Below are 17,825 nucleotides of genomic sequence, written 5' to 3' on the forward strand. Positions count from 1 at the left end.
AATTTTAAAGGACATCACACTCCATTGCAAAATTGAGCACACCAAAACCACAAATCACAAGCATCATGTTTTGTTGCCAAAGGAATACCAATGTGCATTACAGCGCAGTCAATCAAAAGAAACAGGTTGACAGAAACTGAGCCATCACTGAATGAATCCATTCACTTAACAAGCACAACTAGATTAATGAATTAATTTATGAGATGAAAGGCAGTTTGAGTCCCAGTTCTTTGAGGACTCACGGTATAGCAAGATTAACATCTTGGGAGAAAGAGCTGGAGACATCTTCTGGCATCCATGTTTGGGCATTTAGTGATCAAATTATGTGCAAATTTGGTATGAGTTAGTGAAAAATGTCCACACATTTTTGTCTTTATGGGTAGGGGGTGGAAAAAGCCAACTTAGTTTAAAATGGTTGCTCTGGCTTATATTACATAGGGCACAAAGGAATGATTTCCAGCTGGGTATCACCTGCAAACGTCCTAGTAATTAATCAACAAGGCCACAGTACTTCTAACAGCTATAATAAGTGTCTGGGAATGTACAAATACAAGTCAACAATGTGCAGGTACACTCAAACTAAAAATATCAAATTTATTCACGCTTTCATAAACAGGCACCCAATTTTGCCCTAAACCAAGAGTTTAGGTTTAATGTGTAGCTTCTTTCTTTTAATTAATTCAAAAGCATGATAATTTCTCACTAAAATAGTGAAGCATCCTTCACTGTTCTACAATCACACTTAAGCCTGGCCATAGAAACAAATTCCTTTGCAGGACAGATTAAACAATGGGGGAATGGGGGAAAAAAAAGGTGTCATTAGAATTCTCTTTCATTAATGACCATATTTCACACAATGTTCAAAACCTAGTACAATTTATACACCTCTCATTTTCCAGTTATTTACAAATCTACCTTAACCACTGAATTCCTAATCTTAGGAGATGGACTCTTTTCTTGACGCAAATGGGTTAGAACTTCAGAAGGACCTTAACTGATGAAAAGATTTCACTGAATGGATTTTGCACCAACCTTCAATTGAACTTCCATTTCCTGTCGTAGCCTCTGATCTGAACCGAGTTCAAGCCCAACTGGGATTGGAGTAACTATTGGTATGTTACTGGCACCCCAACTACCCAATTCTTAAGACTTTAATCCTTTCCAATTCCCCTTTCATGAACCTCTGGTAGTAAAACATGGACAAACTTAACCTTTCCACCACCCGCATCATGACTTAAAGGGTGAGAGAACCACATATGCTTTCAACTTATGTGATCATAAAAATCACAAAACAACTGCCATCTGTATTTTTCGAGATTTACAACTCTGGCACAAAATAAACCTTACCAATTAACAACACATTCATAATAATAAAAACTATTTCTAAATCCAATTTGTGTGCTGGCCACACATTTAAGATATGGCACACTCTTGACGATAAGGAGTTCTTATGATTTCTTCTACCAATGTCATCTGCTATAGTTGGCAACTCATCCACATGTGAAAATAAAAATACCACCCCAGAGCCCCACACACCCGTGTTGCATATTGGATGGGGATAATAGTCTCGGCATCACATTAGCATTTCAATGATCTTCTAACTATCCAGACTTAATGTCATACTTATGAGCAGACAAAATCAAAAATCATCTTTTCATTCTTGCTGCAGGGTACTGGAACCTGTGGATTCAAAATAGCCACCAGTGGCTTACAATCAATCAATCAGTTTGATCTATAAAATCACCTTACTCCAAAAATCAAAGACAAATCTTTATGCTGAGCATAATTTCACTCACTGGCACTAGGCGCAAGTGAAACAAATGCCATTGGTTTCTCTCTCCATTAACCAACAGGACAAATCACAGCAACTGTTCCACATGGCGAGATATTACATTCTAGCTTCATCTTTTAGAAACATTGTAATGTTACAAGCATTGTACTATTTTCTAATTTTTATTTTACAAAATGCTTTGTCACATTCCTTTGACAAAAACTATGGGACACCCTTCAAGATTTTTTAATGTACGCAATGGGGTTGCCAAGTATACTATGAACTTACTGTAACGATTCACAACACTGAAAAACAATGAGATCTGAGATTACTTCGGAGTGTTGCATTTGCCTTATTGCTTGAACTTACTTTGGAGAGGACATAATCCATTATTTTTCTAACATGACGCAAGCACACTACAAAATATTGGAATATTTCACTTCTGCCTTCACTAGCTGTATTCCAACATTTGGGAAACTTTCATCAGCCTGTCTCATCGTAGGTTAGCCTATTTAGTGCTAAAATAATTATGCAATTATTAAATAATAGACTTTTTGCAAATTCTTCTGAAATTTAGATCACCCCTGTAATATTTCAAGGAGAAACGTCAAAACACCAAATCGCAGCCTGTGAAACTGAAATTGAACCAAGAGGATATTAAATGTGTCAAAATATGATGTTGACTCATCACAGAATTCAAGTTGTAGATCAGCATTTGTCAGATTCAACTTTGATAAAATAAAGTCTGACAACCGTGAACAGATTTTCAACACCTGGCAAATTACAGGTATATTACATTCTAGTTCCTGATTTACATTAAAATTATATAGGGATTATAAAAGAGAGGTTTGTAGTTAGAGATTGACAGCAGATTGAAAGGCCCTTCAGCCCACTTTGCCCGTGCCAATCATTCAACATCCATCTATTCTAACCCCATTTTCCAGCATTTGGCCTGCAGTCTTGTATGCTGTTGCATTACAAGTGCTCATTTAAAATACTTAATTTCTTGTGGATCCTGCTTTAACCAACTTCTTAGGCATTAAGTTCCAGATATCTATCAGCTTCGGAATGAAAACGTGCTTCCTCAAATCCCTTTAGACCTCCTTCTCTTCACCTTAAAACTGTTACTGTTTTTGACACCTCTACGAGAGGTGATGTGGAATGCACTATCCAACATTACTCGTGTCATAATTGCCTGTGAAACTTCATTCGACATCTCTGTGCTTCTTATTATATGAAGTCCCACACTACCAGTTGTTGTGACCCATTTTTCTTCCACCAGTGTTTTCTGCGTGTATTATCTCCTGAGATACCTTGGTAAGACGAGCCTTTTTCTTTCAGCCATAACACTCCAACTACATTTTAGACAATTTTCTGCCTAAATGTTGGCCTAAACCACAGTTACAAAACTTTGTAAGTGCTGTTGTTGGGGTATTCAGCTTACTTATTCAGCAAATGACAGCAGTCGTTAATTCTGACTTCTCGTGAGTCACATTCCACCATATCCATGGAAACTGGTGTTTGTAAAGCCAAGTTGAAGATTAACTTTAGTAATATCAGCAATTTGCAAAGTATCTCAAACTTTTTAAACTGTGCACGATTGTTTCCAATAACATTCTGTTGAAATTCTCCAAAATTACAATGGATGGATAGTTTTTCAAAGCCATGATAAACCCTCTAATATTTTTCCTGGATAACTGATCTCGCATTCTTAACTAAAAGCTTTTAGGAATGTCTTAATGGCTTAGAACAGTAGTGCTACTGAAGCTTACACAAACAGTTGAACACCAGCAAGATTTTTATCTTAGCTGCAAGCAAGCAAATTGCAGTGTTATGTACATTTGTTGGCTTGCTTCAGTCATTAATCAGCTTTTTCCTTTCTCCTGCCCCTGATTAACAGTCACATTATTAGCAGTGAAAAATATCTTAAGCTGGGCTACACAAGCATCAAAAGACACAATTGTGCTCATAACTGTACTCTTCCAGGCCTCCAGTAATATCTATTGATGCAAAGATCTCCAAAAGTCAGTTCGCCCAAGAGTACAGACAGCTTTAAAACTATTTGTCAACTAACAAAACTCAATTCTCCAACTGATTTGCTAGAAGTATATCCAAACCAAATTTGTTTAGCTAGACAGCAACACAACTCCATCTTGCCATCAAGTATGATATCTCATATGGAAAAACAACATGTGCAAGACATGCAGCTCCACACTTAACTAAAACTGGTTTACTCAAGTATATACATATATGTAACTGACCACAAGAGGATGCTATTACAGAAATTTCCTTTTAAATTGGAAATCTTGTAGCACACAGTCTCAAACAACCTCCATAATGCAACACATTAAACCAAGGATACAGATTCCGAGAGTATTGCCAGGACGCTGGCTTTTCAGACACGGCCCAGCAGATTTGGATGTCTCACAAATAAACTTCTTTTCCCCCCAAATGCTTTGCACTATTTGAAATACCTTAGTTCAGCTAAACATTAGGTACATGAACTTAACATTGAATTAAAGAATGTAGGATGCATTCATGAAATGTGGAGATTGTTAGAACATCAAATATATTGCCCATATGCAAATTAGCCTCATCATATTGGCTTGTTAGGCTATTTTAGAGAGCAGTCAATAGTCAACCACATTGCTGTGGGTTTGAAGTAAGGCTTGAGATGTCTTGGTTTTGTCAAGGCAATACCAAATGTTCATTATATGCTCCAATGTACTCAAAAATATTCAGATGTCACAGTTTTCAAAAACTTTGTTTTGCAGGAACAGAATGAGCTCACATTGAATTTAGGCTTTTACAAGCATTCAAGATCTGTCACAGTGCCCTGCAGTTAACATAGTTCAAATGGCACTATGTCCCATGTTGGCATAAAGTGCAACCTTGAATTTCTGGTAAATGTTTGGAAAGCACCTCTAGGTTGGGTAGGGAGAGAGTGGGTAGCTGGAAGAAGAGAGGCATTTGGCAAAATTGCTTACATCTACACAGCATGGTTTCTTTGGGACCTGACAAAGAATTCATTTTGAAGAAAAGACAATTTATGCTACTTCACTTGCTTCCATTAGCACAAGTGAGAAGAAAGAAGGAGCTACATCAGAGGAACATCAAACAAAAAATCGGTTTGAGTTTTCAGAGAACATTTTTACAAGAAGTCCCAATTTCCATTTTTTTTAAATTGTCAAATGTAGGCCACCAGGTTTCCTTCTCAAAAAATATTAGTGAAACAAAGATTTATTTCACGGTTAGGTAGTTGCATGGTCACAAGTATTAATTGTTTTCTTCCAGATTGATACACTAAATTTAAAGTTTTGAGCTGCAGCAGTAAGATTTGAACATGTATCCCCAGGTCACAACTCCACACCTCTGCCCAATAGCATAACCACAAAACTACCATTTCTTAACCGTAATCTGGTTGACATACAAGGAATCCATACAGCTGATGTACAGAACACAGTCTTCCTCAAAACAAATGGTTTTCAACAATCTGGACCATCTACTCAGCTATCTCAAATGCTTTCCTCCCTTAGCTCCTGAAAAGGTTTCACGCATACTAACCCTGATTTACATCTTTTGGTTTCTTTCCTAACCAGTGTCATACTGTCCGGGAGTTCATTATGTCCATGAGTTCCACCTCCTGATTTCTTGGCTCAACAAATTGCTGGACACCCATTTTCCATTCCTGACCTTCTCATTCCCTCCTAACATATTAACTTCTCCATCTCCTAGCCTGCAATTTTTACCAGTCTCAAAATAGAGCTTGACCCCTCTCCTCTGCCCTCACAAACTATTAGCTGCCTTTCCAATACCTAAATGCCCTGCGCTTTCCAATATCTGAGCTTGTCTTTCCCAAAACTTCACTGTTGAATGCCTCCAAATTGCCATACCTCACCAGAACATGGAAATGTAACTCAAAACTATAACTGACATCTGTATGTCTGTGGGAAATTACCATTCCTCATTCTTTTCAATCTATCTGCAGCCTGACAAAGTTGATCACATGACTGTCAACTCCTCTCCACACTGTACAATTTATTTCTATGCTCTTGTATCAGTACCTCCAAAACATTAAGGACCTACCCTGAGCCTCTCTACATGCTTCTTTCAGCAACACCAGACTGAAACACATCAGGTTCCGCATGCATGCTGGCAACGTGCAGCTGTACTTCACCATTAACTCTCTAAACTGCTGTCTTTAATTGGTCACAAGGCTTGAGAACATCTAGTACTAGATGATCAAGTAATGGAAAGACTGAAGCTATTGATTCAGATTTCTGTCACCATCTCTATTCCACTCTTTGCAATTGCCAGAAGCCAAACAAGACTGTTCATAGTCTTAATGTAGCAATTAACTCAGAAGGTTCTTGGCCAGTTATCAAAGTCATCAACAAGACTATCTACACCATTTATCCACCCCACCCCCACCTGTTATGTTTGAAAGTGTATTTTCTCATCAGTCAGTTCAGAGACATTGAATCCTATGGAGCAGGTGAGACTTGAACCTGGGTACCATCACCCCGAGGTAGGAATCCTACCTCAGTGCCACAAGAACCCTTAGCATTCAGTTCACTCCCACCTACTCCAAAGGTGAGTCATTACACATCTGGACAATTTGATTAAAAATATCAATTTTTATTGGCTAAATGGAAACAAATCTAGAAGGGATCATCACTTGTTTGAAATAGTTTGCAGATTAAAACACTTTTATATTTAATAGGTTGTTAAAAAGAGGAGTGTAGCTAATTGAGTGGCAAAAATATTTGCCTTATAAAAGGTGTTTCTTTTTATGTTTGAATGACCATGCTTCTGAACTGTGCAAGTTACATCTGAGTTGCTTTAGACAGCTACTTTAAAACTTTCAGTTACAACTGAACAGCTTTGCTTTGTACCCTCATTTACTCAGCTTTTCATTTCAGGCTTAAGGTTATTTTTCAGTTCAGAAAGTGGCCAGCTGGGTCCCATTGACGTCAGGTGGTTATCGATTCAAGTTCAAGTCCAAGATTAGATCATGCAATCTGTCTAACAATTCAGTTCATACCGTCAGAGGTGTCATCATTCAGATGAAGTATTACAACCAAGAAAGATATTCAAACTGAAAAACACACATGATCTTCCTGGTTCCACAACCAACACTACTGATAACGAATTAAATGGTCACTCATCACTGTTTGAGAGGGCTTTTTTTTGTCTATGAATTGCATACTCCAAATATAAATTCACAGATTGTGAAATTCAAATATCCAGAGACCTTGGAAGGGCTATACAAAATCTGAATGGTCACTGAACTTGAAACATTAACACTGTTTTCTCTTGTGCTATACCTGCTGAATGCAATTTCAGTTTTGGTTTTTTTTTTAGATCTTCAGCATCTGCAGTTATTTGTTTTATTCTAAATATTGGTTTGTACAAAATATTTCCCTTATGTTTTACTGGAATGCATTTCGTAATCTTTGATATGTGTGAATGAGGTTTCTATCTACCAAAGAGGCCAGGGCCAGAGCCAGAGTCGTTGTCCCTGTTGCTGGATTGAGAGGCAGGGTAGACAAGTTGGAGGATGGGATAACATAGGAAGCAAGGCAGCATCAAGTGGCTGCTTGGCTTGCTGAGATTCCCAGTCTCCCGTCTGCTTCCCTTGGATCCCAGCATCCACAGTTTTTGTCTCTAAACGAACTGAGAGACAGGACAGATGTTGCTGTCAGTAGAATTTAAAACTCATTCCCTTGTAAGGAAATTTGGATTGATTTAGCCATGGAGACTCCCCTCCCCACCTCCCTCTCTCTTTTAAGCACTAATTCTAGATATTTTCCATAGGAGGGTGGCAGAAATCTATATAACTGAGTTCTATTGAGAATCAGAATAATCAACTGATAATAACTTGACTGGAATAATTAGAAACTACAACAATACTATTTTTAACATTGTTTAACAGATTATTGTTAACAGATCACAGTAGCACAACAAAAAAATCCTGATATAATAGCTGATTCTCACTGGTTTATTCTACAATGTTTTAGATGAGATGTTTCAATACAAAATTCTTACATGTGAAAGTGAAGGAGTAGCAGCAAACTCTGGCCCATTTAAGACTGTGCCAAATAATTATAATGCCTTGTGCATCACAGAGACCGCCTAATACCTGTAGTCATGCAGTCTTGGGGAAAAGAGGTGAAAAATAACTGATAAACTGGGTGTGGGTTGGTAAACCTAAAACTGCGATTTCATATCTTAAGGTAAAGCTGGTCCAAGAGATCAATATAGAAGCAAGCATGTAACTCTTACAAAGTGGATGATGCCCTAGCCAGAAAGATCTAGCATTCAAGGGAATGCAGTTCAAATTTACAGCATATTGGGCATTCAAACTACTTCTGCTCTTCAAATGGTCCACATAAACACAATCCTGCCATCATAAATTTTACAAATCATAATCAAATCATTCTTGTTTAAACCACTATAAACCATACAGTGACTGTTCTTTGAACCGAACTAGGAACTAATGCACTTTAAAATGCAAATTAATACGTGCCACCCAATTATTTTGAAACCTTAAGGAGTCCATATGGGCTTGAACTTTCATCTGTCCTTGTTTTTAAAAACAGTTGCTCACTGCCTAGTCAAGTTGTCTATTTCTTACACTTCTGTTCTCATATGAGATTTTGCAGCATTTGCAGTTTATAGCATTTGTAGTATGTTCCTATATAAAACAAAATTACATGTTTTCAAAAGCAAACAGTTTTCACCTTATATTTATTCATTTTAAAAAATATAATCTGACTGGGGTATAAAACTGAACTCCCTATTAACTTTTCCATCTCTCCAGTCGAAATTTAACAATGTCCCACTTCTTTACTTACTCAGATTTTCCCTTCTTAAACATTCAACCATGAAAATTGAAGTTGAAGTTGAATACAAGCAATGCTGAAAAAAGACTTTTTAAGAAGCTTTTCAAACTGCATTATTCAGGATAATTCACAAGAACATCAAGGAGACTCTGCCTGCTCGAGACAGTGTCATGGAAAATTCAGCAGTTAATGATAATTGAGAGTAACCTGCAAGACTTTGTTTAAATTTTAAATGAGATATGCTGTTTCTGATTGATCAAGATATTATCCTGACAAGTGAATTCGTGAATGGCTGTCATCTATTTTGTTGTTATGAATCAAATGTGGTGCATGTAAATTTTCTTTTTACACAGACAATAGACAATAGGTGCAGGAGTGGGCCACTCTGCCCTTCGAGCCTGCACCGCCATTCAATATGATCATGGCTGATCATTCCTAATCAGTATCCTTTTCCTGCCTTATCTCCATAACCCTTGATTCCACTATCTTTGAGAGCTCTATCCAACTCTTTCTTAAATGAATCCAGAGACTGGCCCTCCACTGCCCTCTGGGGCAGAGCATTCCACACAGCCACCACTCTCTGGGTGAAGATGTTTCTCTTCATCTCTGTCCTAAATGGTGTACCCCGTATTTTTAAGCGGTGTCCTCTGGTTCGGCACTCACCCATCAGCGGAAACATGTTTCCTGCTGCCAGAGTGTACAATCTTTTCAATAATCTTATATGTCTCAATTAGATCCCCTCTCAGTCTTCGAAACTCAGGGGCATACAGCCTAGTCACTTCAGTCTTTCCGTGTAAGGTAATCCCGCCATTCCAGGAATTGACCTCGTGAACCTACGCTGCACTCCCTCAATAGCCAGAATGTTTTTCCTCAAATTAGGAGACTAGAACTGCACACAGTACTCCAGGTGTGGTCTCACCAGGGCCCTGTACAGCTGCAGAAGAACCTCTTTGCTTCTATACTCAATTCCTCTTGTTATGAAGGCCAGCATGCTATTAGCCTTCTTCACTACCTGCTGTACCTACATGCTTACCTTCATTGACTGGTGTACAAGAACACCTAGATCTCTCTGTACTGCCCCTTTACCTAAATTGATTCCATTGAGGTAGTAATCTGCCTTCCTGTTTTTGCCACCAAAGTGGATAACCATATATTTATCCACATTAAACTGCATCTGCCATGCATCTGCCCACTCACCTAACTTGTCCAGGTCACCCTGTAATCACCTAACATCCTCATCATCGAATTTCACCCTGCCACCCAGCTTTGTATCATCAGCAAATTTGCTCATGTTATTGCTGATACATCTTCTATATCATTAACATGTATTGTAAAAAGCTGCGGTCCCAGCACGGATCCCTGCGGTACCCCACTGGTCACTGCCTGCCATTCCGAAATGGAGCCGTTTATCACTACCCTTTGTTTCCTATCAGCCAACCAATTTTCAATCCAATCTAGTACTTTTTCCCCCAATACCATGCGCCCTAATTTTGCTCACTAACCTCCTATGTGGGACTTTATCATAAGCTTTCTAAAAGTCCAGGTACACTACATCTACTGGATCTCCCTCGTCCATCTTCAGAGTTACATCCTCAAACAATTCCAGAAGATTAGTCAAGCATGATTTCCCCTTCATAAATCCATGCTGACTCTGTCCTATCCTGTTACTACTATCCAGATGTGCTGTAATTTCATCCTTTATAATAGACTCCAGCATCTTTCCCACCACTGAGGTCAGACTAACTGGTCTATAATTTCCTACTTTCTCTCTCCCACCTTTCTTAAAAAGTGTTATAACATTAGCCACCCTCCAATCCTCAGGAACCGACCCCGAATCTCTCGAACTCTGGAAAATAATCACCAACCCATCCACGATTTCCCGAGCCACTTCCTTCAGTACCCTGGGATGTAGACCATCAGGCCCCGGAGACTTATCAACCTTCAGACCTAACAGTCTCTCCAACACCAAATCCTGGCAAATATAAATTCCCTTCAGTTCAGGTCCTTCAGCCACTGTTACCTCAGGGAGATTGCTTGTGTCTTCCCCAGTGAACACAGATCTGAAGTACCCATTTAATTCTTCTGCCATTTCTTTGTTCCCCTTAATATATTCCCCTGTTTCTGTCCTCAAGGGCCCAATTTTAGTCCTAACCATTTTTTTGCCTTGCACATACCTAAAAAAGCTTTTACTATCCTCCTTTATATTATTGGCCAGTTTACCTTCGTACCTCATTTTTCCTCTGCGTATTTCCTTCTCAGTAATCCTTTGTTGCTCTTTAAAAGCTTCCCAGTCCTCAGTTTTCCCACTTATCTTTGCTATGTTATACTTTTTCTCTTTTAACTTTATATGTTTCTTAACTTCCCTCGTCAGCCACGGTCGCCGATGCCTCCTCCTAGGATCTTTCTTCCTTTTAGGAATGAACTGATCCTGCAACTTCTGCATTATACACAGAAATATCCGCCATTGTTCCTCCACGGTCATCCCTGCTAAGGTATTGCACCATTGAACTTTGGCCAGCTCCTCCCTCATAGCTCCATAGTTCCCTTTATTCAACAGAAGTACTGTCACTTCCGACTGTACCCTCTCCCTCTCAAATTGCAGATTGAAGCTTATTGTATTATGTTCACTACTTCCCAATGGCTCCTTCACTTCGAGGTCTCTGACCAATTCTGGTTCGTTACACAATACCAGATCCAGAATTGCCTTCTTCCTGGTCGGCTCCAGCACCAGCTGCTCTCAGAATCCATCTCTGAGGCACTCCACAAGGTCTCTTTCTTGAGGTCCAATACCATCCTGATTCTCCCAGTCTACCTGCATGTTAAAATCCCCCATAACAATTGTAGTAACATCTTTGCGACAGGCCAATTTCAGCTCCTGATTCAACTTACATCCGACTACTGTTTGGGGGCCTGTAGATGACTCCCAAGAGGGTCTTTTTACCCATAGTATTTCGCAGCTCTCTCCACACTGACTCTACATCCCCTGACTCTAGGTCCCCCCGCGCAAGGGACTGAATATCCTCCCTTACCAACAAGGCCACCCCACCCCCTCTGCCCGTCAGTCTGTCCTTATGATAGCACGTGTAGCCTTGAATATTCATTTCCCAGGCCCTGTAAGAACATGCCCCTATAGCTTCCATTACATGTAAGCGTGCAACACTGTGAACCTGACAGACAATCCCAGAACTGGTTAGGACTGTTTCATGCTGCTATTATGCAGTATAACACTATTGGTGTTTTCCACTAACAGATGTTGCTGTCAGGCCAAAGGTATGTCCCTACCATCACTCACACGAAGATGTGGTGTATGAATTTGAGTGCCAGGTATGTAGGCAGTAGATTCCAAAGAGTCATGGTTTGTATCATATCCCTTCACCTATTCACAACATTCAAAGTACTGACTATATCCAAATTGGGCTGAACTAACTGAAAATTTCTTGGATACAATGTTTTGATTGACTCTTGACCAGGTGACTATAGCTTGTGTGGGGCCAGTGCAGCACAGAGCCAGCCATCCAGCCAGCAAAACAGAAACATCAAAAAAACCTCTCACTGTGATTCATAATCTGTCTCATGTATGGAGGTACTAGAAAGTCTTCAGTAACAGGGATCGGTCTTCCATTCATCTTTCTCCAGAGATCCTGTTTTGAAGGAGGAATAAAACGCATTTGAAGATAATGAAAGGATGAAATTTCAAACAGTGAATGAGACAGAGCATCAGTATACAAATTGTAAACACTAGAGCACTAAAACATATTGGAAGAAACGAAAGGAAACATCAAATCCAGTGGTTCAGACTCATGCTATCAAACGGTTTTCCTTATTTCTTTGTCCACCCTTAGTATGCACAGCTTGCTTTTCCTCCTCTGTCTGTGAGGAGCACAATTTGAAAACGGGCAGGGTTGAACTTAAAGTTATAAGTTAACAATACCTAATTACATTCAGGAAATATGAAAAGATGATTTACTAGTAATAAACAGTTATTTTCTGAAATGCCTCGTTAGTGTTTTCTTTTCATCAAAGTTTCTAGTTGAAGTAAATGGGGGACTTTGGTTAGTTTAACTAAATCTTTCCACATTTGTGCAGACTCTAGGAATAGAGGGGTTCAATTTTCAGCACTACTCCAGTAAGTCATGGCAATAAGCTGACAGTATTGCAGGCCCCATAATGCCAATATTATCTTCGGTGTCTTGATACATATAACATTTTGACCTAAAAAGGATATGACAAAAATTAAAAATTGGTATATCCTGAAATGAAAACATCCGCATGGATCACAGATTTGCATGCCTGAATATTCCCTGACCTAAAATCATGAGGCTTTATCAAAACAAATCTATATAAAACAATAAACCAAACAAAATGAAATTGTACCTTTCAAGCTTTACTGCTTGGAACAATCCTCTAGTACCTTTCATTCCCATCCTTCTTTTCAAGTGTACAGGGACGGCCGCAACTGCTGTTTTATTTTACAAGTTTGTTCACTGTTTATTATTCTTGAGAAACTAATTTTGCTAAGTTTTCTTTATCCAGTCATTCTGACTTCGTTTTCAACATATTTCTAGGAAGGCTCAATTAAATTTATGTAGCAATTTCTAACATACATAAAAGCCTTAGGATAATCTGACAAGTAGCCGACATTACATCCTATGCATGTATTATTTATGGAAATGAAAGTATTTTTCAAACAGATGAATTATGAACTCATAGTTAGATACAATCAATAAATTTAACAGCACTTTCAAAATATAATGTTTGAAAAAGTCTTTGGATAGGAACTTGTAGTATTGCAGTAATAGTCTGAACATCTGAGCAGCAATTAGTATAAATTAGTACAATTCTCCAACATTATCTCTATTACCAAAATAAAAGTCTCCACTTACAAACAGTTCCAAAAGCAATGAAACAGAACAAGTTGTCACAGAAATGCATTTTTCATTACATTAAAGTTCTGCTCCATTGGGCATTATGTTTTATTGCCAAATTACAATTTAATACCAAGACTTTGCTCAAAGTATCAACAGCTGAATTTTTGCTGGTTAACTCTCTTAAGTGCCACAAGAATATAGTTAAGTAATTTTGTTACTTTTGTAGAATGTTGCAATAAGCTAGACTTTAGGCCACCTCTATACTTGGCAACAGTAGCAAATAGATGAAATAAACAAATTTCATAGTCTATAGTATGCATTTTTAAAATTAGAAACATGCATTTTAGCGGCCTGTCGAACATTAGCAGGCTTCAATTGAGCTTACAAAAATCTACATACAATGCGTACACAGGGCCATTAATTCGAACAAGCTCCTCACAGATAAATTTACTTAGAGGGACGGACGTGAAGGTTTCTTGATTCTAGCAAGGCTATATTAATCAATCAATCCCAAAAACCTAACAAAAAAAATTGATGAGAAGAAAACTCTCCATCCTCTTCCATTTTTCATCTCCACTGGCCCCCAAACTCAAAAGATTCAAGCATATACTCAGTTGAAAATCTTTCAATACTTGAAATAAAACATATTCTTACCACAATTGCTGGAGACAAAGTCAAGCTGTGTAGCCATTGAACCAGCTTTGTAAAAAAGTATCTGATTTCAAGGGGAAAAGAATGAAACTTCTGGTGGTTATAACAGTTGCATGTGCTTATTTTGAACCACTTCTATGCATATTAATTATAAGGTAGAATCTCCAAGAAACGTATAACAGGAGAGTTACTGGGATGAGTTGTACAGAAAAGGAACAAAGGTTAAAATGAATGAGTGAAATGTCGGCTAACAGAGGTGTGGCAGTTGGAACCTGACTGTACTACGTCATGTAATTAAGACTTTGGCAAACAAAGTTTCCTACATTCAAAACTACAGATAGACTTAACCTTTGTAAGAGTAAGAGCTAATCGGACTGATTTATATGAAAGGCCTCGAAAAGCAAGAGGTCGCACAACATGTAATCAATGATATTACAAACTGTAACGCACAGAGAGCAATCAACAAACACAATGTGCTGCAGTCTTTCCAATAGGTCAGGAGCTAGTTCAGAAGGCTCAAAGCAAAATTTGAGTACAACAAAATAAAAACTGTTCACTTGTAACAACTTAACTAAAAGTTAGAGAAATTAGTTTATGCTCAAAATGAATAACATATTTTGCAATTTTAATAAAAACTTCATAATTTCTAGCCAAGTTTTTTTAAGATAAACTACAATAGCAAACTAAAACTTTAATTTCTACGCCATTGTAATAATCTGAAGGTTACCCAAAGTAAACGCAGCAATTTTATTTCTAATAGAAACCCTGTCCAGATTTAGTCTTGCCCTTTTGTCACCACTTTCCAAATTCCACTTCCGAAAATCCCCAACTGTCTATAGAAACACTTCTGGTGTGAAGACTGGGTCATTTATTCGATATTGTCCACATACATTATTAGCAATAAATGTATTACGGCTATAGATTTTGCAGCAAGAATTATCACAAGGCTATCAGCACTAAAGAAGAAATGAAACAGCAACTTCCAGTTCGCACATGCACAAAGACAAATCACTAAGTGTCCAATCTGCCCCTTTCCTCCACAAGTTTAACTTGAGTGAGAGGCTCAGCACTCAAATATAAAATAGTGAAATTGGCGTACAGGTAGTTCTCCTATAACCTGTTAGCTGCATTCCAGTGAAACCTCATTTAATAGAAAATCAGTCAATATAAACAATGGGGCCTATGGAAAAAGTGTGGTGTAGGGGCAGACCAGCATAAAACATCACTCAGTCACTTAAAAATCACCCAAAAGCCTAAAGCAAAGTACAACACAGCCTGAATGAAGGTTGAAATCATAGTTATTAACGAAATAAAAATAAATTTACCACATTTCAAAAATGTAAGAAATCTGTTCAGTGTATAGTACCTCTCACAGCATTGATACATGCACAGAATGGCGCAGAGACTTCAGCGTGGACATCGGCACATGCGCATAATGAAACGCAAGCCGATCCCCGCTGGAATGAAGCTATTGCAAAGAAATAAGATTCTCAAAACTACCAATCCCTAATTCTTCAGCGACATTATAGTCAAATCGCGCCACCGAAATGCGCATTATCCCAGAACTACCTGCACATATCCTGTAGATACCCACAAAACATGAGAAAGACTGCCATTTAAATATAGGTACTGTTTTAAACACTGTGCTAAGCCTCAACTACATACCCAAGCAAAACATACTGAAACAAGTGTAGATTTATACCTTCAGATTTTAATTATTATTGCAGACTTTGGGAAAAAAAATCTCCTTTATCTGCCAAACTTATCTTTCTATCTCTATTTAAATCTCTGCACTTGATTTTACATTTAATTGAATATTTTAACTTGTACCTTCTGGTTTAGACTCTGCATGCTTCAGTCAAAATGTTTTGAGAAGATACTGTAGCTTGCCTAGTTCATACAAATTCCTGATCTCTGCATAATCCCTTCAAAAAGAGGGCATCATACGACATTGACAGGCTGATACAGAAATTATATGGGCAAGTGATTTCCACTGATAACAAAGATCTCTGTTCTTGTTAAGGAACAGTTTTCACAAAGATGGAGTCATATAACATGGTCTCTAAACAATTAAAATCCTGGCACTGCAACGAGGGTGTTCAATGTATCTTATCAGGGAACGGGCATGATCATCTATCAGCGACAGGCATCATCAATAATCCTACATCCAGGTTAATGATCTAACTAAATTTAATTACATATATATTTTGAGTATTCTTTTCTCAGTTTTCCATTCCTCCACCCATATTCCCAAATGTTCTCAGCTAGTCCAACATAGCTATCAATTTTAGTCCATAGTTAACCATCAGGAAACAAAAAACTGTCCTACATGGCTGATACCCTAGCTTTTCTTTCCTTCCTTAAAACATTTAATTTTAAGAAAAATTATGAACAAGCAGTACAGTCACAACATTGGCCTTTTTGCAAGGTTACTATGCCCTTGAGCTTTTCTCCCCTGGGGGAGGGGAGATAATTGGTCAAGTTTCAACTAGGCTGGGTTTGAAAGGTTTATTAGGAACCTTTTTGTTTACCCCTAACAGATAATGCCGCCAGCCCATGATTTTCATATCTTTAAAAAATACCAGTATAATCAAGGGGGAGTGCCAGCTAGCCTTTGTTTAGATTAGTTTTTGATTCAGTTCAGCTGCAGTGTGTGAAGGCAGGCTGCTGGGGCAAGTTCAGCCGGGTACACTCTCTTCAACACCAAGCCTGTAAGCCCTGGTTGGTTTTATTTTTACTGTGCTAAGGGATGTTTATTGGGACTGTTGCAAGTATTTTCGGTACAGCATCAGTCAGTCAAGATAATCTATTGGGTTTTATGCATAGGTTAAGTTGTCCAGTATTCTATTTTCTGTTCTTTATGTTTCATTCTGTGATATTATAAATAAATTCTGTTTGTTTAAAACTTGGCAATCGGATCAGCTAATTCACTCTAGGAATATTCACCTATACACTTACCTAAAACAAGTAGCAAACTTACGGCCTGAACTACCTGCTTAAAAATGTTTTGAGGGGTGGGACCTGGTCCATAACAGTGCCAATTCAGAGGTGGTGAATGGTGCTCATTTGAAGCTTAAGTACACAAGATTGCAAGTACATGCAAGTTCTCAGGTTAGATTAAACTTCAGGAAATCGGTTTTAACACCATCACAAGCAGATTTATAGATGGCCAGCCAAATATTTACAGTACGTTGCGTTTCTAGTATCTCAAAGACTCCAGTTTGAGCCAAATAACTAACTGATTTAGAACAGAATTGAAGGCTAGAGGGACAAAGGTAAAGAACAAACATTAAAATCAAATCTACGATCATACCTCACTATTATGACTGACGAAATGAATTCAAGTAGAAAGCAGGATTAACTATTGGAAGTTACAGAACAGTTAACCTGGAGAGTCACAATTTGGAAACTGAAGAACACTTTCACATTATCTCAGAAGAATCACAGAGGCTGTCCTGACACATCTTATTCTACATAATTTTCAAATCCCCAAAGTAAATCTGTTTTACTTTTTAAAATTCTTAAGAGGATGAGAAGTCGACAACAATCTTTGTAATGGACATATGACAGAGCAGGTACAAACTCAGCTGGACAGACAGAACAAAAATAAGTAGCTAATAAGAATAAAATTGCAAAATCAAAAGGATTGCGAAATACAGTTAAGGAGAGGGAACGATAGCCAAATATGTA

At 38.1% G+C, this 17,825-nt stretch overlaps 1 protein-coding gene across 4 annotated transcripts in view; it reads right to left on the bottom strand.

Annotated features, from left to right (window-relative positions):
• Positions 1-17,825, bottom strand: part of eml4 (EMAP like 4) — a 301,178-nt gene that overhangs the window by 206,789 nt on the left and 76,564 nt on the right. The window contains exons 1-2 of one of the 4 annotated variants that reach the window (XM_043695701.2): positions 14,139-14,343; positions 12,170-12,257 (exon numbers count right to left, since the gene is read on the bottom strand). The exons of 1 other annotated variant lie outside the window; for it this stretch is intronic. In XM_043695701.2, coding sequence (XP_043551636.1) covers positions 12,170-12,242 — 73 coding nt within the window. In that variant the 5' untranslated portion in view covers positions 12,243-12,257; positions 14,139-14,343. Of the gene's footprint in view, positions 1-12,169; positions 12,258-14,138; positions 14,344-17,825 lie in introns of those variants that run through there. 2 more of the 4 variants (XM_043695707.2, XM_043695705.2) reach the window with 2 other exon arrangements.

The sequence above is a fragment of the Chiloscyllium plagiosum genome, unplaced genomic scaffold (genome assembly GCF_037043375.1).
Source record: "Chiloscyllium plagiosum isolate Xiang-an unplaced genomic scaffold, Cpla_swu_hap1 HiC_scaffold_10, whole genome shotgun sequence".
NCBI lineage: Eukaryota > Metazoa > Chordata > Chondrichthyes > Orectolobiformes > Hemiscylliidae > Chiloscyllium > Chiloscyllium plagiosum.